This window comes from Canis lupus, chromosome 2, assembly GCF_011100685.1.
Source record: "Canis lupus familiaris isolate Mischka breed German Shepherd chromosome 2, alternate assembly UU_Cfam_GSD_1.0, whole genome shotgun sequence".
Lineage (NCBI taxonomy): Eukaryota > Metazoa > Chordata > Mammalia > Carnivora > Canidae > Canis > Canis lupus.
The window spans coordinates 72446299-72471049 of NC_049223.1; the positions used below are offsets into that span (position 1 = coordinate 72446299).

At 50.7% G+C, this 24751-nt stretch overlaps 1 protein-coding gene and 1 pseudogene across 1 annotated transcript in view; one reads left to right on the plus strand and one right to left on the minus strand.

Moving 5' to 3' along the window:
- Positions 1-957: 957 nt before the first annotated feature.
- Positions 958-1511, minus strand: LOC100683190 (annotated as a pseudogene).
- A 2297-nt stretch (positions 1512-3808) lies between these two features.
- SLC9A1 (solute carrier family 9 member A1) overlaps positions 3809-24751 on the plus strand; it is a 48598-nt gene continuing 27655 nt past the window's right edge. Inside the window, 1 exon segment of the mRNA NM_001287028.1 lies at positions 3809-4968. Coding sequence (NP_001273957.1) covers positions 4614-4968 — 355 coding nt within the window. The 5' untranslated portion in view covers positions 3809-4613.

A 24751-nucleotide genomic window follows, 5' to 3' on the forward strand; every position in this document is an offset into this window, starting at 1 on the left:
CAGCGAGGGAACTAGCTGCAGATGTGGTATGAACAGCAAGAGAACTAGAATGAGAAATGGAGCCTGAATATGGGATTGACTTGCTTGCTGCAACCTCATGATAAAACTTTAATGGATGAGGAAGTGCTTCTCATAGACGAGTGAAAAAGTGGTTTCTTGAGATGGAATCTACTCCTGGTGGAGATGCTGTAAAGACTGTTGAAATGACAACAAAGGATTTAGAATAGTACATAAACTGAGTTGATAAAGCAATGGCAGAGTCTGAGAGGATTGACTCTAATTTTGAAAGAAGTTCTACCGTGGGTAACATGTTATCAAATAACTTTGTATGTTCCCAAGAAATCGTTCATGAAAGGAAGAGTCATCAATGCAGCAAACTTCATTGTTGTCTTATTTTAAGAAATTGCCCCAGTCACCCAGGCCTTCAGCACCCGCCACCCTCATCAGTCAGCAGCCTTAACATCGAGGTGAGATCTTCTCAGCAAAAAGATTATGACTTGCTGAAAACTCAGATGGTGGTTAACATTTTTTTGCCATAAAGTTTTTTTTTTTTTGGGGGGGGGGGGAGTCTTGTCAAATGAGTCTCTCTTTTTATTTGCTTTTTATTTTTTTAAGATTTTATTTATTTATTTATTCATGAGAGACACACAGAGAGAGAGAGGCAGAGACACAGGCAGAGGGAGAAGCAGGCTCCATGCAGGGAGCCCGACGTGGGACTCGATCCCGGGTCTCCAGGATCAAGTCCTGGGTGGAAGGCAGGCGCTAAACCGCTGAGCCACCCAGGCTACCCTGTCTCTCTTTTAAAAAATATGCTATTTAACTTACTATTTTTAAAAGTTATCTCTATACCCAAACTGGGGCTCAAACTCATGACCCTGAGATCAAGTGTTGCATGTTCTACTAAGCCAGCCAGGCACCCCAAATGATCCTTTATTGGAATATTTTCCTTTGTAGTTCTTAACTAGCTGAGCATTCCATTGTACCACTATTAATGTCATCTATGATGTCATGAGGGTGGTGGCCATCAACACTGCAACCCACAGATTGGGCCATCCCAGGATCTCTTTAATGGTTCCAGAGAGTTCTCTGGCTAAAGATCTGTGCTGCATCTGTTAGGTAATGTCAACAATCTCATCAAAAGTGATATTTCCACTGTGCTTAATGTTTTTCTTCTTTCTGTCTCTTGACAGTTCTTTGAGGGCTCTAATAATTAGGGCCAAGCCTGAAGATATCTCTTCAATCTGGGACTATCTATTCTGAATGGTCAGTTTCACTGTAATCCTCAGACTCTTCTAATCACTGCTTGCCTTGGTGATGTCATCACCAACATTTTCTGGAGATAGACCCAGAGGGTGGATTGGGCCCAGGGCAGACATGACATTGATCTCCCTAACGGTGCACCACAGGCAGATGACTTCGATCTTGTTGGGGTCAAACTTAGGTGGCATGGTGGAGGTGGCTGGTGTCAGATGAACCTGGATTCTAGACCACCAAAGACAGTTGCACCTTCACCTCCTCTGAACTGAAAGCCAAACAAGCCATAAAGTATTTTTAAGTTAAGATTTATTTATTTATTTGAGAGAGAGCGAGCACGTGCATAAGCAGGAGGAGGGGCAGAGGGAGAGAAGCAGGCTCCCTGCTGAGCTTGGAGCCTAACATGGGGCTCAATATCATAACCTGAGATCATGACCTAAGTAAAATCAAGAGTCAGATGCTTATCCGACTGAGCCACCCAGGCACCCCTGGGTAAAAAAATAAAGTATTTTTAAATAAAGGTATGCACAGGGGTACCTGACTGGCTTAGTCAGTAGAGCATGTGACTGTTGGTCTCAGGGTTGTGGGTTCAAGACCTACTCTGGGTATATGAAGAAACTAAGTGACAAAACAAAATGTAAAATGTGACTTGGTCATGACATACAGCTAGTAAGCGGCCCAGCATATTCTTTCCACACATTATTTGCTACATATATTGATGTCATAGCTATAGCAATTCCATAAAATTCCCATTACTTTTGTTGAAAATATTCAGTGAGGGGACAGGGAAGCAGACATGGCTGGGGGTGCGGGGGGAGGAGATGCCACCCAAGGTCCAAGCATCTGAGACTGCACTAGATCTGCAGGGGGAAAGATCTGCACAAACATGTCTTCTCTGAGTTGAGAAGGATGGGGCTGGAATGGTTAAAAAATGAGGACTTGCTAAAACAGGGTTAGAAATATCACAGTATATTTAACTGTTTTTAATAAGATCACACTTTTACCCTGAATAATATAATAGTGATATAATTTATCTGAAATTATTAAATTCATAGCACACTCTAGGTGGTAGAGTCTCATGATGGAACCAATTTTCAGATATCCCTTCCTTTTAGTCTGTCAATGTGTCTATGTGACTGAATGTATAACTTCATGCAGTCCTAACACCAAAAGTCTACATTTGAGGCCCTCAGTACATGTAAATAAAGATAATGATATATATATGCATATATATGCATATATATACACATCATATATGCATATATATGTGTGGTGTTTGCTGGGTACTGCTCTAAGCTTTCCAATGATTCCTGTCTACAGCTATGACCTCTTAAATTTTACCAATTCCAATGAACACGTTCAAATCTCAGTTTCACCACTGCTGTGGATTGAATTGTACCCTCCCAAAAGATGTTGAAGTTCTAATTTCCAGGACCTGTGAACATGGCCTTATTTGGAAATAGATGATTGAAGATGATCAAGTTAAGATAAGATCGTTAAGGTGGGCCCCCATCCATCTGACTGGTGATCCTGTAAAAAGGGGAAATTTGGACTGAGAGACAGAGACCCAAGGAGATGACCACATGAAGACTGGTTATGTTGGCATAATCATCCAACCTCAAAGATTGTCAGCCAACCACTGGAAGCTAGGAGAGGCAAAGAATAGATTCTCCCTCAGAGCTCTCAAAAGGACCCAACTCTGCTGACCCCTTCAATTAAGACCTCTAGTCTGCAGAGTATAAGACAAAAATTTCTCTTCTTTTGTTTTTTTAAAGATTTATTTATTCATTCATTCATTCATTCATTCATTCATGAGAGACATAGAGAGAGGTAGAGACATAGGCAGAGACAGAAGCCGGCTCTATGCAGGGAGCCAGATGTGGGACTCGATCCCGAGACTCCAGGATCATGCCCTGGGGAGGCACTCAACTGCTGAGCCACCCAGGTGTCCCCAAAATTTCTATTCTTTAAACCACCCAGTTTGTGGTACTTTGTTACAGCAGCTCTAGCAAACTAATATAACTATATACTAGCTAAGGAATTCTCTTGTTTTCTCACCTGCAAAACTGGAATGGTTTTATAGGCTAGGATCTATTCTAAACAGTTTGTGTAGATTATCTCATCTGGTCATCATAGCATCCCTCCAAAATAGGTAGTGTTACCATATGCACTTGACAGATAAAAAAGCTAGGGAACAGAGAAGTTAAGTAACTTGTTCAAGGTCATATAGTAACCAAACACATAAGATAAAATATATCCTTTCCAAGATAGCTGGGAACTCACGATCCCGCAGGTGTCTACGTGAAAGTGCTTTGTAAATAGTACGGCATTCTATCCTTGTTAGTTAGAATCTCTGGGGATTCAATCCCCCCCCCCCCTTTTTTTTTTTCCCTCTTCTGCTCTTCCTCTTCCTACGCGTACTTCCCTCCCTTGGCGGCAGTGGTCGCTGCGGTGCGCGGGCGCTGACAGGTCCCTCTAGCCCGCGGCGCTGGCTGCTCGTTGGTGCGTATAAATACCAGCGCCGGGCTCAGCGAAGCATCAGTCCGCCGCTGCCGGGGCCGGGGCCGGGGCTGGGGCTGTCACTGGAGCTGGACGCGGCGGAACTGAAGCTGGGCCGGGGCGGAGCGCCGCGCCGCGCCAGGGCCGCAAGGAGGGGCGTGTTGCTGCCGGCCCACCGCGAGCCGCCCCCAGCCCGCCCCGAGGCGCCCTCCCGCCAGGCCGCCTGCCTCCGCCTTCCGCCTCCCTCCATTTCCCCGGAATTTCAGCCCAGCGCGCCTGCCTGCACCCCGGCCCTTCTCTGGGTGGGGAAGCTCCCGGCAGCAGCTTTCCGGCTTCACTCCTTCCTTGCAGGCTGAGCTCCCAGCCCCCTCTCTCCTTTCCTGGACTGGCTCCCACTCCCGCCCTCCGGCCCCCCCCCCCCACCTTCGGTCCCCTTCCTTTACTCAGGCTCCCTGCCCCTTCCCTTAGCTGAGTCCTAGCTCCTCAGTCACTTTGCTCAGCCAAGAATTCCATCTTTCCCTCTTTTCCTTCCCTGGGGTCCATCCTATCCTGTCTCTTCCTCTGTCCCTAGGGTGCAGTCTCTTTCCCCCCACCTCCTTTCCCCAGCCTGGACCTTTTTGGTCTCCTGTGGTCCTTTCTGGGTCCTTGTCCCCTCTGTCCACTTTGGAGTTCTCCATTGCAAACCCAGCCTCCCTCCACCCCGCAGAGATCTGCTTCCACACAAATACCTCTCTGAAACATGAACTTTTTCTAGAGATTGCCCCCAGTCCGTCTTCCACCTGCTGACCCCTTGCCACCTATGTCCCGGGTCTTACTCTCACTTTGCTAACGGTCAAGGCCTGCTGAGCCAAGGGATCAGCATGCTGCTTCTGTGGTCTGGCATCTGCCGCCGCGCTCCTCCGCGAATCTTCCCTTCGTTCCTGGTGGCGGTAGCCTTGGTGGGGCTGCTACCTGTTCTCAGGAGCCATGGCCTGCAGCCCAGCCCTACTGCCAGCACCATCCGAGGCTCAGAGCCACCACGGGAACGCTCGATTGGGGATGTCACCACTGCCCCACCGGAGCTGGCCCCCGAGAGCCGTCCTGTTAACCATTCTGTCACTGAGCACAGCATGAAGACTCGAAAGGCCTTCCCAGTCCTGGGCATTGACTACACACATGTGCGCACACCCTTTGAGATCTCGCTTTGGATCCTGCTGGCCTGCCTCATGAAGATAGGTAAGTCCAGTTTGCTCCGACACCTCTGCTGCTACCAAATTGGTGGGCTTCTTGCCCCACCCTTACCGCTTGAGACTGCCCAGGAGTGAGGGTCTGGGCCACTCCAGTAATGTAGGCAGCCTCCGTCCTGCCATCTTAGTCCTTTTCAAACTTGAGCTCTGTGGTCCGAGTGCTCCCAAGATTGAGGCCAGCTCTGTGCGTGAGAGAAATCAGGATTAGAACTTGGGATGCTTCTTATACTAGGTACTTTCAGCAAGGGTTCCAAGCCCTGCAGGTCTCTGACTGGGCCAGACCCTGAGGGGAGCCAGGTACCCAGGTGTGTGTGAGACAGGAGTGTCTTCCAGCAAGTGGCACAGTCTGCTCTGTCAACAGCAGCCAGGGCAATTACATGCTTCATGGGAGGGCATTCCAGGATGGAGTTTATATCTACTTGGTCTGTCTGAGGAGTTTAAGTATAGCAGGGGACCTGTGTGCTGGAGACCTAGAAGTGTGGAGGAACGTGAGGGATCCTCATAGTGTCACCTTCCTTTATTCCCAGAATGTTATCTGTCAGCTTTGCCTGCCCAGGCTGGTTGGGAGCCCCTGAGTCAGTTTCCGGCCCAGGAATGCTATCCTTTATACAGCTTATGGGAGTGGGGCCCTGGAAGTTTCTAAAGTCTGTTTTGGAGGCAAAGGGGGGAGTGGAGGAGGTTGAAGCTTGTTCCCCCCCCCCCCCGCCCCCCCACTCACCTCCACATTGGCACCCGGCTGTGTCTCAAGGTGCTACATGGGCTGGCCAGTCACTCAACCAAGTGGGGAGAGGGACAGGTGGGTGGGCTCAGGATGTTCTGGTCTGAAGAGACTTTGAAGTGTTCTTTTTGGGAGAAGGAACCAAAAAAGTAGTTCCCTCCCCTCCCTGGTCTCCCTCACTGCTAGGCCTGAACACTCTGTTCTGCTGGGTGATTGATGGAGTTCACTGGAGCCTGCATAGCCCAGAAGTCCCTGGAAGTGTGTCCAAGGGGGCTTTGAAAGCTGCCTTTGCTTTTTTAGCCTCAGCTATCTGCAGAAGGCATGAAGATCTGGGATTCTGCTGGTTTGGGTTTGGAGAGTTTGTGACTCTTGGTAGGAAGCCTCGCAGCTTTTCCAAGGACATGCTAGAGCCGAGAGGAGATGCCAGGCTGGTGTGAGGCAGGTTCTGGGACGTGCTGCAGGAGGACACTCTGTTTTGACAGATCCGGTTGCTGGTGTGGAGCTCTGGTGCTGTGGCAATAGCAGGGCCAGTGTATGGAGCTGGTGGCCCAGCTCCATGCACCTATACCCCAGTGGCAGCCAGCTTCCTGGTAAAAATCAAGGACTGGGCAAGGGGAGCCATGTGTACCGATTCCGACAACAACATGACCTTGAACAAGCTGGGGCCTTTTCCTGCAGGTCTTGCCCAGCTGTGAAACTGGCAAGAATCTCTAAATTTGACCATATCAATTGAGTCATGAAACCTGTGTCTTAATTTTTTTATAGGAAACTAGTGACCATGACGTGTCATTTGCCTGTATGAGACCATAATCACTGTCTATAAATTACCCTTCTCTCTGCAACTCCCTCATCTTCCAGTGATACTTGGCATTGTGTTAGGGCACTGAGCACTGGGGGCTACACTACAAGTCTCAGTGCCTTCTCTTGGGACAACAGCATGACCACAGAGATCCTACTCTGGGCAGTAAGGAGTTTGTCCCTGAAGGCCTGGTATCTATTTCTAATGGGGTCAGGCTTGGCCTGCTTTGTTCCCCCCAGTACCTGTGCCAAGAGACCCTGAGGAGCTGGAGAACAGAGATGATGCCATGGCAAGGGCATCAATCTAGAAGTTAGGAAACTTGGCTTCTCATCCCACCTTTCTCTGTGACCTTGGGCCTGGCACACCTCCCCACCTGTCAGTTGATCTTTGGCCACTTCCAGGTCTGTCATTTCTGCCATTCCACTGACTCGGGTAACCTGGCAAGTCACTCGGCCTTGGGCCTCAATTCTCTTCATTGTAAAATGAGGAGGCTGGATATGATCTCAGGGCATTTGCAGTTCTAAAAGTCTGTGTCTCTGGCTTGGAAGGGCATTCAGAAAACAGAGGAGCCCTAGCATCTGGCTCTTCTGGGAGAGAGAATTAGGACCAAAAGATCTCAAGGGTCCCCTTTCAGGTGGCAAAGGTGGTTGCTCATTTTGTCCCTTTCTCTTTGCAGAGTAGAACTGAGGTTAGATAAAGGCTTCTTCACTCTGCCACTTAGCCTTTCTGAGCCTCCGCTTCCCCAGATAGAAAATGGGGAAAATAATAGTACCTGTAGTGCTGCCAATGTGACAGTGACCCAAGTTAATACATACAAAGCTGCCTTTGTACCTACAGGAAGCGCTAAGTGAGTGACAGCTGCCCCTTTTGGGATTTTCACCACCAAAGGTCGATGCATCCCTACCTCAGCCTCCTATATACATACAGTCTTCTCTGAAGCTGAAGAATCACAAATCTCTCAACCCTAGGCTGTCACACGGTGTCCTTCCTTAAGGTTTTGGGGTGTTGGGTGTGTCCTGATTTTGTTCTTCCTCTTACTTCAGCTGCCTCCAGGGCTGGTTCTGGGTGGGGAGGGGAAACAGCACCAACTGACTTAGGGGCCCAGGGTGGGGGTTGAGGCCACGTTCCCTCTGCACCTACAGATACCCAGGAGCCTAGGAGTTCACTTTGGGGTCTTGCCTACTCTCTCAGCGCCGCAGTGTGGGTAGGAGTCTTGTGCAAGCCCTCATTCTGTCATGGCTGGCAGCTGCTTCCCTTGCAAGGTACCCCTCCTTAAAGAGCAGAAAGCGCTGTATGCAGTTCACCTTCCTGTCCTAATCAGCAAGCAGGGCCTCGGGTTGCCCCCATCAGAGAGAGCTGTGGGAGGGCGGAGTGGGCTACAGTTGAAGTTCTAGAGTAACAAAAGCTTCTGGGTTCTCTTCTGACTGGCTCAGTGGGTGACAGGAGGCCCTTCTCTGGGCCTTTTTGCTCTCTCTGACAGAGATTCTTGCCTTTTCCTTGACGGGGAGGGGCTGGTGGTAAGAGGGGAGTTTAGACCATTGGGAGACCTGTGAACGTGACCCCAAGCCTTAGGTTAGGTCTGCTTCCCGCTTCTTCCCCCCTTGTGATGTGTGGGCTCTGTGTGAATTACACTTTGTCCCCAGTTCACCCGACTCCCAGTCTAGTGATTGTTCCAAGGGAGAGCCTCCCTGTAACCCAGCTCACCACTGGCACCCCCTGAGTTTGTTTGCCCATATCCCTGACCTGGAACTCCTGGCAGAGGCCTGAGAACCCATAAAGCAGGTATTCATCTTGTCTCCTGACCAGAGACAAGAAGCCTTCCTTTGTCTTTCACATCTTATAGCTTTATAGCTTTTTTGTTTTGTTTTGTTTTGTTTTGGTCTTTGCAAGGCATATCCTGCCATTTCCTTCTTAAACAAGTCTGTGATGGGGGGAGGTAGGGTCACTGTTGCCCACTTCACATGCATGGATGTCAGACCCAGCAAGTGGTTTCCTGTAAAACTAAGACTAGAACTCACCTCTCCCACTTCAATAAAGGAGAGAGGAACAACTCTAAAGGTCATGTTGAAATTGTCTCAAGAAGCCCAGACAGCACTCTCTAAAAAGAAAGGGGTGACCTTTTTCTCTTTGGGAAAACAGCTGATGGACTGCAGGACAGTGGGAGGGGTGGGAGGGGGAGGGTCAGCTGGGGTCTGGGAGGAAGCCTTCAGGTAGGACATGTGTCTCCAGAAGTGTCAGGGTGCTTGGAGGGCTTCGATTGGTTAAGCTGCTGGACTTCGTTTAGCTGAGCTCCCACAAGGCATGCCTTTCCTCCTCTCATTCCCACTGCGCTCCTCTAGCTCTGGGAAAGCAGACATGGTCAGAAAGTCTGGGCTCTGCTCCTGCCCCTCAGGACCAGTGACCATGGCCAGGTGCCTCATTTCGCTGGACCTGACTTGCCTCACTGGTAAGGTAAAGATGCTAAGATAGCCTTCTAAGACCGGTGTAGAGGGCACCCTTGGGAATGCCCAGCACTGTGCCTGGCTGCTGAGACAGCTTCTACGGCCTGTTCAGACTCCACCCTTTTGGGCGGTCTTCCCACCCACTCCATCCCACAGCAGTTGCTCTGACTTCTCCCCCTGAACCCGTTTCCCTTATTGTTTATCCACAACTTTGGCATGAGGCCTAGCCTGCCCTGTGACATCTCTTCTGTTGGGTGTGTTTGCGTTTTAATCAGAATTACCATTTATTGAGTATCTACAGAGTAGTGTCAGGCACTTTATAAAAGTGGTCTCATTTAATTCCTACTATAATCATACGAAATAAAGGCTATCTCTGTTTTACAGATGAGGAAACAGCTCATAGAGGTTATCTTCCGTGATGTTGAATTGCTGTTTCTTTTCTGTGTGAGTCTTGGCATAGCCTCCCAGAGGAGTGCAACTGTATCTCCTGCCCCTCACAGTCCCATGGGCAGATGCACACGTGGCCTTCTGTGGAGTCGATGCCCAGCATGCTGCACTCGGACTCCCTCTAGGGGTGGGGTAGATGACAGTGGTGGGAGCCCTCTCTCTGTCCCGAGAAAGCGGTTGGGGTTCTGCGCCCAGCTTTGGGCCTATCCCCTGTCCCCATGAGTTGCATATAGGTACAGCTGAATCCTGCAGGACTTTCCTGGGCTTTCCCTGGTCCTCTGGTAGTGACCCTGCCTGCCATCTCTTTGGTCTGACTAGGCTTCCTTCTTCCTTGGTTAGGCAGGGGAGTGCCAGTGAAGGGGGGGGGGGGTAGCCAGCAGCGGGTGGCTAACCTTGTGATTGTGACCTTCTGCCTCTGGGAAGAAAGGGTGTGGGGCTGCTTTTGGTTACCCTCAGGGCCCAGCAGGATCCCCTGAGAGGCAGCCTCTGTGTTGGGAGCAGGTGGCACAAATTTCTTTAGCCCTATAGGCAGGTAGAATTTGGTAGTAATTCTCATTACTACTGTAACTTGTTTCCAAAGCACTTGCATATGTAGTATTTAATCCTGATTGTCTCAGTGGGTTAGCAGGTGGTATTGATGTGCCCATTATACAGCTAAGGGACCTGAGGCCACTTAGCAAGTAAGTGCCAAGGACACAATCTCTGGACTTGGACTTCTTCTTTTGTTTTAATCTCTGGGCTTCTAACCCAAGACTCCATCCTCTTTCCTGCCTGGCTGACATGCTGGGTCATTATAAAGAGAATGGAGACCAGAGATCCAAAGAGGATTTGATGAGAGTAAGTGACAAGGCACATCCACGTTGGTAACCTCAGTGGTTGTCAGAAAAGACACCAGTTCCCCTAGTAGGAGGGGAGAACTGAAGGAGTAAGGCATCTGGGGTCATCTGGAGCCCAGGCCAGATCAACTCCTAGTTCCTATGAAGAGTATGAGGGCTGAACTCAGCCTCGGTGCTTGTCATTCTCAGAGCCCTGGTCAATGGAACAGCAAACGTTTGAAATAGAGGGCTTTTCCTTAAAGTGTTGTAAGGCCTCCGGGAGGAGATAGGAGAAGCAGAGAAGTGAGTTACAACCAAAAACCTGCTGAATGGGCAGGAACAAGGGAGTCAAGAAACCTGAGATCTGGTCTTAGTTCTTTGCTGGGCTGTGTGACCTTAGGCAAGGTACAACCTCTCTGAGCTCCTGTTAAGGAATATTTGTAATAATTTTGTCATATATTTCTTAATTACATTAGTGGCTGCCTATTAAGCTCCTATTTCAGAAACTATGCCAGGTACTTGCGCAGCTAGAAAATATTGGAGTTCGTGCCCAGATCTTTCTGACTCCAGAGCCCGTGTTCTTCATTATGCCCCAACTCCCTTTCATTTCGGAAGTCTGATTTTTCCCATAATCATTTTGAAAAGGAAGAGTTTTAAGGTGTTACTATTTCAAGTCTTGCCTGCTCTCTGTGGATCGTTTCTTGGGTTTAGGGAAAAACCTGTGACACCCCTACCCCCCACCTCTCCATGTCCCACCGTGAATTAAATAGCCCTTCTCTGAGGTTTGGCATTCAGAAACAAAGGAGAGGCAGGGAATGGGAGTGGAGGGGCCCTCAGACTCCCTTTGGAAATGTCAGCCTGGCCTGAGCTGGCTGGCCTGCCTCCTTCCATCATCCCCGCACCTGCCCCCTTTCCCTCCGTGGTGAGGAGAGAAGGCTCACTCAGCAAACCCAGGACCTGGGTTATTCCTGAGTCATCCATCGCCTGTGTGGGCCTCATTTTGCAGCACTCACACCCCCTGCAAACGTCTGAGTCAGACATGTCTCCCCAAGGTTGTCTGCACACACCGCCCTGGGCCAAACCATCTCTTTAGATGCCGATAAACATCAACTGATACTTTTAGGCAGCCCGTGATTATATGTGGGTATTTTTAATCTTATGGGCTAATCTAGTTTTAACTGAAGTAAGTTTTGAGTTGGGTCTGATCAGTGGGCTCTCCCCCTTCCTTGAGATCATGCTGACTTCACTTTCTTCCCCCTAAAGCTCATCTAACGTGTGGGACCAATTTCAGGGTCTTCTTCGGCCAGACCTGACCCCTGAGTTCTAATACTGACTTGCTGAGAATTTGGAGTTCCCCAAATCACCTCCACAAGTTCTTTTCTGAAAAGATATATTTGTAAGCGGCTTGCAGTGAGGTTCAGGATGAGAAGTCCTGTTCCTCCCCAGTGCCCCCTTCCCAGTCCCTTGTGGGGACACTTACCCCTAAGCCCAGTCTCACTCTTCCACAGAACTCAGCCTGTTGGAAACCAGGCTCTGAAGGCAGAGGGGTGACATCACAGCTGTGTTTCAGGCAGAGCCCACGAGCTCACCAAAATAATAAATAGCTAACACTTGCATAGCACTTGCCGTGTGCCAGGCAAAGCTCACAAAGGCTATGTCTTTGTCCTGGTCAGCCTGAGAGCAGCTAATTAATTTGTCTCTTCAAGCTGAGATTGGAGAGGCAGGTCGGCGAAGTCAGCCACCAGGCATTTAGCATTGTGGGCCATCAGGCAACCAAGAAAAGTGAAACCCCAGGTCCTGCTCATTAGGAGCCTCCAGTGTGCTTAGGAGAAAATGGTCTGTTTGTGCTGAGGGGATGGCACAAACATCCTGGCAGGCAAAGTTCAGGGAATAAACAATCCCTGAGGGCAGGGGTAAGTAGTGGAGGCCTCTCAGGGGAAGTGGAATTTGAGCTAGTCTTGAAGGATGGAGAGGAATAAGATAGCCATGCAGGACCCAGAGAGTTATTCTTAGCACACGATCCCCACGGGTGTAAGCCCCCTGAGGACAGGGCCTTTGTTTGCTTTCTTCTCTGTGCCTGGCACAGAGGAAGGACTCCTGTATCTCTGGGGAATGAAGGAGTGCATGACTGACTTCCATGTAGAGATGGGGTCCGTGTGAAGCATGGGTCAGGCAGGAAACCAGTTTGACGGCTCAGAGAAGGAGAGGAAGGGTTGGAGAGGCTCCTCACAAGACCGAATGCCAGGCCAGGAGTTTCACTGAACTCAGAAAGTGACACTTAGAGTGCTTTGAGGCGTCAGCCCGCATGTGAGTGGTGCTGCCAAGACCACCTCCCTCCCTCGCCACTTCCCTGGGCTTGGCTCTAATGGAGAGTCTTTAAGGGCATCCTCTCTGGGCTGGGTGGGGTCTCTCTGGAAAAGTCTGGTTCTGTTTGGTCTGCCCTCCATTTGTGTAAGTAAAAGCAAGATACCAGAGCTTCCTCAGGGAGCTGCCAAGAGGCCTAATTGAATTGAACTTTTCCCGGGAAGATTCTTCAAGCCATCAACTGCACCGTGACTGTGAATGAATGAGACCAGTGTCCATAAACCATGCAAGAAGGCAATCTGCACTAATTTATGGTTGTGCCTAGACAGATTGACTTATGGCTTCTCTTTGTTTTTATGTGTGTTGGGAGTGGGCTGGGGCCAGAATCTCCTTTCTGTGGCAGATTTATTTTTAAAATATGAATAAATAAAACATGTTTGTGGTCAAAACAAACAGAAATAAAACTAACAGTCTGGAAGGGTATTAAGGTAAAAAGTAAAAGGTTCCCTCCTTATTTCTCTGATAACCCGACTGTCTTACTCCCCAGAGTTAACTTTCTTGTGCTTCTTTTCATAAATTCTCTATGCATATATGAGTGTGGGAGTATGAGGATAGATTTAGTTTTCATAAAACCATTTGTATAAAGGAAAAAGAGTTCTAGGCTGAGACCTGGATCCTAGTCCTAGCTCTGGCTCTTTCTTGCAGATTGACCTATGGTAAGTCATTTTGCCTCCCTGGGCCTTAGTTTTCCTATCTGTCGATTCCAGTTATTGAAAGAAAGGCCTCTCTGGGAGTTTTCAGTAGGAAAGACAGTCATCCCAGAGGAGCTCCTGCTCTGGTGAGGCCTGGGCAGACTGAGGCCTTTTGGGAGATGGGCCACTGCTGTCATCAGCCCTGGCTTCAGAGTACGGAATTCCCAAATATAGGATCATGGTCCTCTCCAACTCCAGTCAGGGTTATGAGATCAAATGAACAGGTTCGCAGAGAGCCAGCTTGGTTGCTGGAGAAGTAAGACAAAATACGAGGTTTGGAGAGTGTGTAGCTCAGGCTGGGATGATGGGGCATTGGATTAGAGGAGGAGACATGAGGGAAGGTTTCCTGAAGGAGTGGTCCTGAGGAGTGGGCCAGGTGGAGAAGATGAACATCGTTTGGTAAGACTTGCTTTTGGAAGGGATTCTGGCTTAGGTGGGAGAATGGACTGGATGACCTGCTTTTCTTCTAGGATTTAGGTTTCTAAGATACTTCTTTTTATGTATTTATGTATGTGGGCTCTACACCCAGTGTGAGGCTTGAACTCACAGGAGTTGCATGCTCCACTGACTGAGCCACCTAGGTGTTCCTAAGAGTCTTTCTGAGTCCATGGTGGAGTTCAGGGGACTTATGGGCCCCCCAAGATAGTCTGCAGACATTGTATGTATGTGTTTTTATCAGAGAGAGAGTAGTACTAGCCACAGATTTTCCGAGGGATCTGTGTGGACCCACAAAGTTGAGGAGCTTTGAACTTTTGTGCTGTGAAAATTTGAAGAACGGTAAAGTACTTTCCTTGGGCAAAGTACTGTACTGAACCCCAGGGCAAGTGGGATTTGCCTGGGAGACTGTAGAACTCATTCTAGGCAAGGGAACTGAACCCAGTCAGAATGAGTAAGCTGTGTCCTGGGAGAAGAGAAAGGAAAGTGACCCTGTAAAGTAGAGAAAAGCTTTTCTGGATTGGGGATCAAAGCAGGTGCAGCAGGCTCCTCCTGCCCTGCCCTACTGTGCTGGCAGGGAAGGTGCTGGGCTCCTTCTACCCCCAGGGTCTGCTAGGTCTCCATGGTGAGTCCAGTTCACACCCTGAAAGGTAATTCAGGCCTCTCCCCATTTTTCCTAAAGTCGGTAGGGCCCAGACACATCTCTGAGTTTCTGTTAGGGGAAGAAGCTACCTTTGAGGCAGCAGAGACAAGGGATTGCCTCTGAAGGGGACAGGCTTTGAGGGCACAGTGCTAGGCAGCCGTGATTGGCCTTTGCTATTTCTGGACTGGGACACTTTATCTCCTGCTCTTACCAATTCTGGGAGTGAAAGTAGAGAATATTTTTCTACCTGCAGAATGCTAGAAATAGAAAGAACCTTATGGTAACCTGTGGCCCAGGGGCCCAGAAGGGAGATGAAAATGTTTTGATCCCTTCCTCTCATTTTCCAGTTGAGGCCCAGAGCCACACAGGAGTTCAATGGCAGAGGGAGGCTTTTCTTGCTCTCTTAACTAATAACTCAGGGGTCTCTGGACAGTAAGACATGGACCAGTAGGAAGGGCTGTGGTCTTTGGCCTGGATGTTGGTTTCTAAGCATTGGTGACTCTGATGGGTCCTTTAAGCCTACAAAGGGCAACTTCCTGCTGGAGTATCAATCCAAGAGCTGTTCCTGGCAAGGAAGCCATTTGGCCTTGGCCACACAGCCCCTCCTTGCAGGAAAACCAAGTGCAAAGGCTTTGGACTCCATCACAAGCCAGTGTTGAGCCTGGGTGCTGTGCTTTTTATAGCATCTTTGCCATCAAACGAGGCATCAAGATCTTATCTTTTGGGTCCTGGGCCAGGGCCCACAGGAATCTGGATGCTGTACCAGGTAGGCAGGATGCCTGCTTGAGGCAGAGCCAGCTCACCTCACTCAGCACAGCCCAAGACTCATGTTACAAGTTGGTGGAGGAGGGGAACAGGAGTCCACCCCACCCTCCCCTGGCCAGCCTGGCTGGCAGACCAAGCAAAGATGAATGAGAACCATGTCTTTTGAGGAATTCAGGGACTGGTCTGAGAAATGCCATATAGATGCAGGACAGTTAGGCAGTAGAAAGTGGGAGTGATTTGAGGTACAGATGGAATTCTCTGAAGGTTTAAAAGAGGCAGAAAGACCTTACCACCTGGGAGGTTAGGAAGGGGGTTTTGTGGAAGTGATAGTTGAACTAACCCTTGAAGAATAAGTAGGATTTAGATGAGATGCTTGAGTGAAATGGGTCTCACTGGGCACAGCCAGAAGCTTCGAGTTGGGGGAAGGCCTTGGAATTAGGAGTGTCCCAGACCAATTCCCTTTGGGAACATAGTGGTTAGGAACACAGGCTTTGCCCCACCATGGACTTAGATTCAGATTTCAGCTCTACCACTTTGTGGCACCGTGACTTTGGGCAAGTCCCTTCCCCTCTTTGAGTCTTAGTTTGATCACCTGCCACGCAAAGTGGCACCTGGCAGCAACGTTGGAAGGGTTCAGGGGGAGAGCCCTGGGAAGATGGGTGTCACAGAGTTTGGCACATTCCAAACACATGATAAATGGTGGCACTCAGGAATCCCTCTAGGGTCAGGAGGAAGGGAAATACTGGCTTGTTTCTTCTGACTCTCGAATCTCCCAGCAACTGAATAATCACTCAGCAAGGCTTACTGATGCCCCGCTGTGTGTCCAGTGCTGTGCGAAGTGCAGATGTGAGGTGGCTGTGGATCAGTCATATGTATCCTTTTAATGAATACACTCCTAAGGTGGCTAAAGCACATTACAACCTGCATCAGGAAACTTTCTGGGGAGATGCTGTTCTTCTTTTTACGAATGCGGAAACTGAGGTCCCAAGAGGTTAGATGACTTGCCTAGGAGCATATAAGCCTCACTGGCACGGCTGAAGCCGGAGTGAGGGCTTTTCATTCCAAGTTCTCTGCTGTTTCTCCTATGTAATAGTCATTTCACCATCCAGCCATAGTAGCAAGACTTATCACTTGAAACATTTAATGAGCAAAGCACAACTTTGTATGACAACTTGATGCGTAGCTATAAAAGCACTAAATTTTGCAGAACAGATGATGGTTTTTAAAATAGGCCCGGCTATGATGAGGTGCCAGGTGAACTGTGCCAGTATGAAGGACAGAGGTTCTGCTGCTTTGCAACTCCACCACCCTCGCTGAGCCTCAGTTTCTCCAGTGAAACAGGTAATGTGTGCAAAGTTCCAGGCACATCAAAAACACTCAGAAGTGGAGTGACCACTATGCCTGTAGCATTCAAGGAAGAGGAAACGTGAATGATTGGAAGATGGTTTTTAGGTGTGAGAGCCAGAGGGCACTGGGTAATGCTGACTGTCACCAGGACTGGGGTAGGCATGCAGATGCAGCCTTGAGCTGAGGGGTCTGAGTTTGGTCTCAGCTGGGAGGGGGAGGCACACATTCAACAAACACTGATTCGTGCCTCAGAAATGCTGTGCTGGAGATGGAGAGATGAATAAACATAATCCCAGCCTCATAGGAGAGACTGACACATAAATAGGCACCTGTGACAGGCTGTGAAATGCTGCAGTGGGGCCCCACAATGCTGTGGGTGCACAGGAGGAGATGGGTGGGAGGTGGAGCAGAGAAGGCTTCCCAGAGTTTTGAACTGAGCCTTGAAGGTTAAGCAGGTGTTTGCTCACCTGCAGGGTGGAGCTGGAGAAAGGCACAGAGATGTGAATAATACAGAGCCATAGATAATGCAGAACCATTGACCTTTTCTGGTAAAACCTTTTGGGGTGTCTTTCAGCCATTTAACCTCAGCCCCAAACATATTCACCCTCCTGCTTGGCTGGGCTGAGAAGCTGAGCCTCCCTGTGGGCTGTGAGCCCTGGTGCTGGATGTCGCTGTGTGCAGGGGGCAAGGAGGGAGCTGTTGTTTTCTGGGACCCACCAAGTGCCTCGCCTTGTGCTAAGGGCTCTTCACGGTACATTGTTGTCCGAGTGTCACGGCAACCCTGAAGGGTGCAAGTCCTGGTGCGTGTGTCTTTACAGCCACCTCAGGGAGTGAAATGGAATAAAAGCATCCAGTGATTGCTGTGCCATACCTCAGCCTAGGAGGACTTCAGGGAGAAGGGAGATGTGGCTTGAATGAGGGGAGATCAGAGACCTTTGTGCAGGTGCCTTCACAAGACCTCGCAAAGGGGTGGGGGGCAGATGAGGCAAGGGTTGTAGCATCAGCTGAGGCTCTGAGCTGTGGATGTGAGTGAGGCACCCTGGCTGGGTGTGGGGGATAGTCTGGGCTGGGGGTCAGTGAGAAATAAGACTGGGTAGGTGGGCTAGCCTGGATTCCCAGGCATTGAGAACTCCAGCCAGAGGGCTCCTCAGGCAGTTAGAAAGCATGGCTGCACAGATCCAAGACTCGCCCTTCACTCTATTTCCACTTCTGCTCCCCCTGTCCAAGCCCTGTGCGAGCGTCTGTAACTGGGTGACTCCAGGGGCCTCCAGAACAGGCTCCTGGCTGCACTCCCCTCTGCCTATAATCAGTTCTCCATGGAGCAGCCAGATGAATTGTTCAGAAATGCAAACCAGAACTCAGGATTCCCCTGCTTTAAACCTTCCAAGTGCTTCCTGATGAACCTGGGATAAGAGGAAAATCCAGGAGAGGTGTGGCTATACCTCTCACCCTCGCTGCCTGTTGTCCTTCCCATGCCTCGCTCACACCAGCCTGCCTCAGTTTCTCAGGTGCACCTTCCTCTGTAGGGCCTCTGCCTTTGCTCTCAGCCGCTTGGAAGACCGCCCACCACAGGCCAGCTCCCTGTCCAGGCCCTGCATCGGAGGTCATCTCAGAGAGGCCTCCCTGGCCGCCGAGTCTGGTGTGTAGCACCTCCCTCCTCCCACATCAGACACTATTCTGGGTGCTGAGGACACAGCCAGGAGAAAGACAAGGAGGCTCCTGGTGTCGGGGGGCTCGCATGCCAGTGTGGGGTGTTGGGCGGTAGACACAATGGTATCAGGCAGTGATAAGTATCCTGAAGAAAATAAATATGAGAGAGATGTGCTCCTTTGGATCCTCAGCGAAGGCCTCTCTAAGGAGGTGGCTTTTGAGCTGAGTAAATGACAAGAAGGAGCTTGCCTTCCAAAGACCAGGGGCCATGGGGAAGGCATGTTTGAGGAACTCGGAGTAGAATGAGAAGGAGGGGGAGGGAAGGAGATGTGGTTTGAGAATGGAGGGGAAGACAGTGTTAAGAGTGGGTTGGGTTGGCCTTGGGTTGGGTTCTAGGTGCTATGTGGTGCCATTGAACGCTTTTGATCAGGGTGATGTGGTCTGATGTGGGAAGGGATGTGCAGAGCAGCCCAGGAGCCGGAGATGGAGAGTTGGCTCTGGCTTTGTGCTGGCCTCAGTGAGCTGAGCAAAGCAAGTCCTGGCCCATGGCCACTCGGCCCAGGTCTAGGAGAGCAACAGGTACGAAGCTTCCATGCAGGCACCTGTGTCCAGACCAGCAGTGGGACAGAAGCTCCAGCCTGGGAGAGCCCTTCCCAGGAAAGGGTGAACAGGGAGCGGGAGCAGAGCAGGAGGGGCATGAGGGCACATGAGGAAGGGAGGGGCTGAGAGGACGCCAGGCTCTGCTGGACTCCTGCCTCCTCCTCCCCTGCCCCACCCTAGCGCCTGCAGGCAAGCAGTCACCAGACCTGTCCTGTGCGAGCCTTGGTGTAGCCAAGTGCCAGGCTTCTGACATGTCTGTTCCCTGCTGAATCTATGGTTCCACATGACCTGGGTGGCTGCCAGACCCAGAAAGACCAAGCTTAGAATCAGAGAATCAGATTTTATTGTTACGAAGGATGCGAGGGACAGAGTGAGGGATCCAGGCTGGAGAAAGAAAAGATAAGGGGGTTGGGGACCAAGAGGCTTAGACTTGCCAGCTCTTGCAGCATTGGGGGGCCTGGCAGGCAGACCTGGGGGGGGGGGGGCGGTCCTTGACAGTGCTGTGGAGAGCACCCAGCAGTAAGGCTGGCAAATGCTTGGTGAGCAGTCATAGAGCCTAGCCCAACCCCCTCATCTCACAGAGGAGGAAGCAAAAGGCCAGAGAGGAAATGACTTGCCCACAGGCTGCAGTGGACAGTGACAGAGCCAGGGTTAGTCCAGGTCTCCCAAACCCCTAATGCAGAGGCCCTCTGTGACGGTGTAAGGGTGTCTTCGTTCCTCCCCACAATTCCCCCTGAAACAGCCCCCTGTTCCCTCTGCAGGTGAGGTGGCTGGCCCTGGGTGTCCCAGGTTCTCTTCAGCTGGCCTCCAGGCACCTGCCGTGTGTCAGCACAGCTGTGAGGGCAGGGGCTCCCACCCTGGTGGTACTGACAGTAGTGTGTGGGAGACAGACATGTAAACAGCCCCCATACAGGCTGAAGTGACACCAGGAGGCGGCACGGAGCAACGTGGGCCCTGGTGGCAGACGGGGCTTGGTTCTGGCACTGCCACTTAAAATGCAGTGGTGACAGAGCCTGAACCTAAATTGGGAAAAATCAGGAAGGCCTCTGGTTCAATGTTGAGGAGTATGGACTCTTTCTTGTAGTGACGGGAAGTGGTGAGGTTTTGGGGTGAGGCATGATCGCAGCTGGCCTGTGTTGAGGATGAAGGGTCTCTTGGCAGGTGGAGAATGGATTAGATGAAGTTTCTCACAGTGTTCTTGGCTCTGGGACTTTTCCGCCTCCTCCCTCCGTAGATAATTATCCTTCCCAAGAAACTGATCAGATGGAAAACTGCGGGAAATGGTTTGGGACAAGGATTGTGTAGGAGTTGGAGGGGGAATGAAAGGATGTAGCAGGAGGGGGGGATCCATGCCTAGCAGCAGGAGGTGGCTCCCTTGGAAGGAGGAGAGAGGGAGCCTGGGCTAGGAATTTAAAGCAGAGTGGGTGGCTCTGGAGGAGCCAAGTTCCTGAAAGTTCCTCTGCTCCCCTGTTGGGAAGAGGGTGTATGATTGACTGGCAGGTGTATGATTTTCGGAGGCAATGTAAGGCTTGTGCCCCAGCAGCCTCAGCACCTGGCCAGGTGTCAGAGCCAAGCCCAGGCCCAGCTCTGCTGCTCAGCTGTCCTTCCCCATCTGAAGTTCCATCACTGTGGGCCAGAGCCCATTATGGCGAGAAGCTGTGTCCAGGGTACCTCTCCTAGCACAGAGCACACCTCCAGTCCTGGCTCCCAGCAGGCCTAAGGCTTTATTATTATTATTTTTTAAAGATTTATTTATTTATTTATGATAGGCATAGAGCGAGAGAGGCAGAGACGCAGGAGGAGGGAGAAGCAGGCTCCATGCCCAGAGCCTGACGTGGGACTCGACTCGATTCCAGGACTCCAGGATCAGGCCCTGGGCCAAAGGCAGGTGCTAAACCGCTGAGCCACCCAGGGGTCCCCAGGCCCAAAGCTTTAGCTGTGGGGCTGGCCTCTGCTCCCTGTGGCATGTAGCGGGTGAAACAGCAGCTCTGAGTGTGCTGAGCTGGGCTCCTCTCACCATGAGCAGGTGACTGAACCACAGCCACCAGTGATTAGCAGTGAGGAGCAAGCAGAGGCGGGGATGCCTGTGCTGGGGCCCAGATGGTGGAGATTCAAGGCATCCTGTGGTACAGCCAGTACAGTACAGTTAGCAGAGCCTGGTGGCTTAAGGTTGTGAGAGTCCAGCAGACCTGGCTTCGAATCCCGGCTGCGCTACTGCCAGCTATGTGACATTAGGCCGAATACCTGACCTGTGAACATCATTCGTCTGTATGTGATTCTCCCTTGCATGGTTTTTTCAGCTTGTCCTCCCCTCCCTCTATTTAATTGAGGGATAACATGCAGAAATGCATACAGTAGAGTGTGCTAATCTTTTTTTTTTTTTTTTAAGATTTTATTGATTTATTCATGAGAAACACAGGAGAGAGGGAGAGACAGAGACATAGGCAGAGGGAGAAGCAGGCTCCATGCAGGGAGCCCGACGTGGGACTCCATCCTGGGTCTCCAGGATCACGCCCTGGGCCGAAGGTGGCGCTGAACTGCTGAGCCACCCGGGCTGCCCAGAGTGTGCTAATCTTAAAGTGAACAGCTCAGTGATGATTTACCAATGTTTGCGACGAAGTTAACAAAACAAGCAAGTGAGAGGATATCTGTGTGTCCCCCTAAAGTCCCCTCATGCCCTTTGCTGTCCATACCCCCACATTCCTCTGGGGTAACTGCTGTTCTGACCTCTGTCATCATCAGTTTCTTGTACCTGTTCTTGACCTTAATATAACCGGAGTCAGACAGTGGGTACTGCTTGTATCTGGCTGCTTCTGCACAGCCTACTCAGGAGGTTCCTCTTTGTTGTCACATGCATGAGTGTGTTTCTATTGCTGTGCAGCATTGCCTTGTGTGAAGAAGCCACAGTGGTTCACTCTCCTGCCAATGGTCATCTGAGTTGATTCCCATTTTTTTTAAGATTGTATTTATTTATTCATGAGAGACACACAGAGAGAGGCAGAGACATAGGCAGAGGGAGAAGCAGGCTCCCTGAGGGGAGTCCAATGCGGGACTTGATCCTAGGACCCTGGGATCATGACCTGAGCCAAAGGCAGATGCTCAACCACTGAGCCACCCAGGCGCCCCTGGTTCCCTTTGACAATTATGAATAATGCTGCTGTGAACATTCTTATGCTCCATAGGGTTTTGGGAAATTAAATGAAATAATCTATTATAGGAAAGTGTTTCATACTGAGTTTGGACTTAGAGCGGGTGCCCAAAACATTTTTTTCTCCCAGATTGTGGTTGTTGTTCATAAAAAGGAACCAAACATTCAAACACTACCGAAGTGTGTAAAGAAAAAATGCAAATCCTGTCCCTCTCACTCACCTGCCCTTTAGAGCTGATCGCTTTGCAATCACTGTTTGCCTGGATTTGACTGTCGTGTGAAGTTTTTTAAAAAATTAAATTAATTTATTTTTAGGGAGAGGGTGCACATGGTGGGCGGCAGGGCACAGAGGGAGAGAGGAACTTAGTTAGGCAGACTCTGTGCTGAGTGCGGATGTCACCACCCTGAGATCATGACCTGAGCCAAAACCAAGAGTGGAACACTTAACGGACTGCACTACCCCAGAGACCCTGGAGTTCTTTTTAATAAAAATAGTTACATAGTAATCATGCTGTTTATACTCTTTTGCAACTTACCTGTTTTTATTTCGTCTGACTTTTTAAGAGTTCCCTTATCCGCGTTGAAGGAGCAGCTTTAAGAGGAACAGACTGGAATGAGCTCCTGAACCAGTCACCTGGGGCTTTCCACTCTGGCCTGGCAGGGCTGCTTTCAGGCTTCCTCCTGGCTTCTGGAACCTTGGGTGCAAGCCTTGTTCTCTTGTTCCCTGTTTGGGTGTGTTCTTGGGCTTAAATGCCCCGAGCATTGGTTTTCTTCTCTTTAATGCAGGAGAACCCACACCTGCCTCATATGGATGCCACAAGGTCTAAATCTAAACGCGATAACATACAGGAAAGATCAATGTTAGGGTAGAAGATAACATACAGCAAAGTACAAAGTGGAAAGTACGAGGTGGAGAGTGACGCACGTGTGCTGCTTATTATGTAAAATCACGGACTGTCAGAGCTACGGGCCTCTGAGAAGTGAGCCCAGCCTGCCTTCTTGCCTGTGAGGAAACCACGGCCCAGGGAAGGCTGCAGAACCAGCAAGTGATGGAGCCAGAATCAAATCAAGGGAGACATTGGCCCCGCAGCTTCTGAGCTCCCACCACTGCCCCAGCGGAGGGGGTGCTCTGGTCCAGGAGGGTGGGGAAGCGGGCAGGTGGGGCAGAGGTGTAGGGGGCTTGGGTAGGGAAGAGATGCTGCCCCAGTCAAGGCTACAGCACTTTCTCCGTCCTAACTGTGCCCCCAAGCTTGAACTTCTGTCCATTCCCCGGCCCCACAGAGCTCCCTGCCTCTCCCTAAGGAGCCAGCCAGCACCCCTGCTCCCTGTCCCCTCCTGCAGGTAACAGCCCGGAGTTGCGTAGTCTCTGAGGCATCTTATATCATAGTGTTCAGATCACCTGAGCCTTTGCCATCCCAGCTTTATAAGAGGATAGAGAGGGCTCCCCCAAGCCTGTGAGCTGACCGGTGTAGACTTGAGGTCAGGAATCCGGAAGCAGAACCCTGACCAGCCTGGGCGGGGGCCTGTGCCTCATTTACCCTGCTCCTCCCCAGGAAGAATTGGCATGATAAGATTGGCACAGAACCAGCCCAGGTGGGCTCCACTCCCCCTGTATCTGGCCGCCGCACTGGGTACCAGGCACACAAAGGCAGAAGTGGCTCCTTGTACTCTGGCTCCCGCCTCTTTTGCAGCCACAGCTCTTTATGAAAGCACCATGGCAGTGATATCAGGTGGCTGGGTAGGGCTGCTGGGAGTGCCCTGTTGGTCCAGGGTGGGGTGTGAGCCCTCGTATTCACTTTCAGGGCAAGGCTGTGCAGTGACACATGTCCTGGTGGCAGTGAATGGTGATGTCACAGAAGTCCTGCACCAAGAATAGGAGGCCACCTCTGCTGGACCTCTCGCTTTGTGTGGCACTCTCTGCCTTCATCATCTTTGGTGGGCCTCATCTGACCCTGTGAGGCAAGAGGAGGCATCCTTGTTTTATAAATGAGGACCGCGAGGCTCAGAAAAGTTAACTAGCTCACCCAGGGTCACATGCACAAGAAAGTGGTGGAACCCAGTGGCCTTAAATCTAGGAAGCCAGAGTGAACAGGCTATTTAATAGGTTACCTGGCCCTATCACTGTGTGGCTGGGCAAACCCGAGGCCCAGAGTCCAGGCACATGGGGATTGGCACTCAGGGCCGGTATTCTATCCATTTATGGATAATAAGCATAGTTAGTACCATAGCAGGGACCCCACTCTGCTCCTTTTGAACATTCTGAGACAGTCTAGTTAGGGCCATCCTTTGGAGAGTTGAGAAATACTCATCCAGCTTTTTTCTGTGACTCAGATGAGGAACATGATGGAGAAATACCCCGGAGGATGAGCACCCGGCCTCTCTGGAGTCAGCTTCCTGGGCTCGAATCCTGTTTGGCCTTGCCCCCTACCAGCTAGGCGGTCTTGGGCAAGTGGCCTAGCCCCTCTGAGCTGCGGGTTCCTTGTCTGTGATGTGAGTGTGATAGTGCCTCTCTCACTGGATGGTTTGAGGTTGTGGGACAGTGACTTCTATGGGGCACACTGGTGGTGGGCAAGGCGGCAGGCCGGCAGCCTCTCAGCCTGCCTGGGACCTTGCCCCTGTGTGCTCACCTCATCACTGATGGGCTCCTAGCCTCCAGCCAGGCCCTCACTGCATAACCACTTGTGGGCTGGACTCCAGAACCTGTCCCCTTGGTGGAGAGCACCCCCAGGAAGCAGTTACAGGTCATGTCCTATTGAGCAGCCGGGTGCTAGCACAGACCTCAGCCTCTGGAGTCAGACAGCCCTGGAATCAGGTATCAGTTTTGTTGCTGCCTGGCTGGGTGCCACTGGGGCAAATTCTTTAAACTCCATGCCTCAGTTTCTCCTCTGGAAAATGGAAATAATGCCTA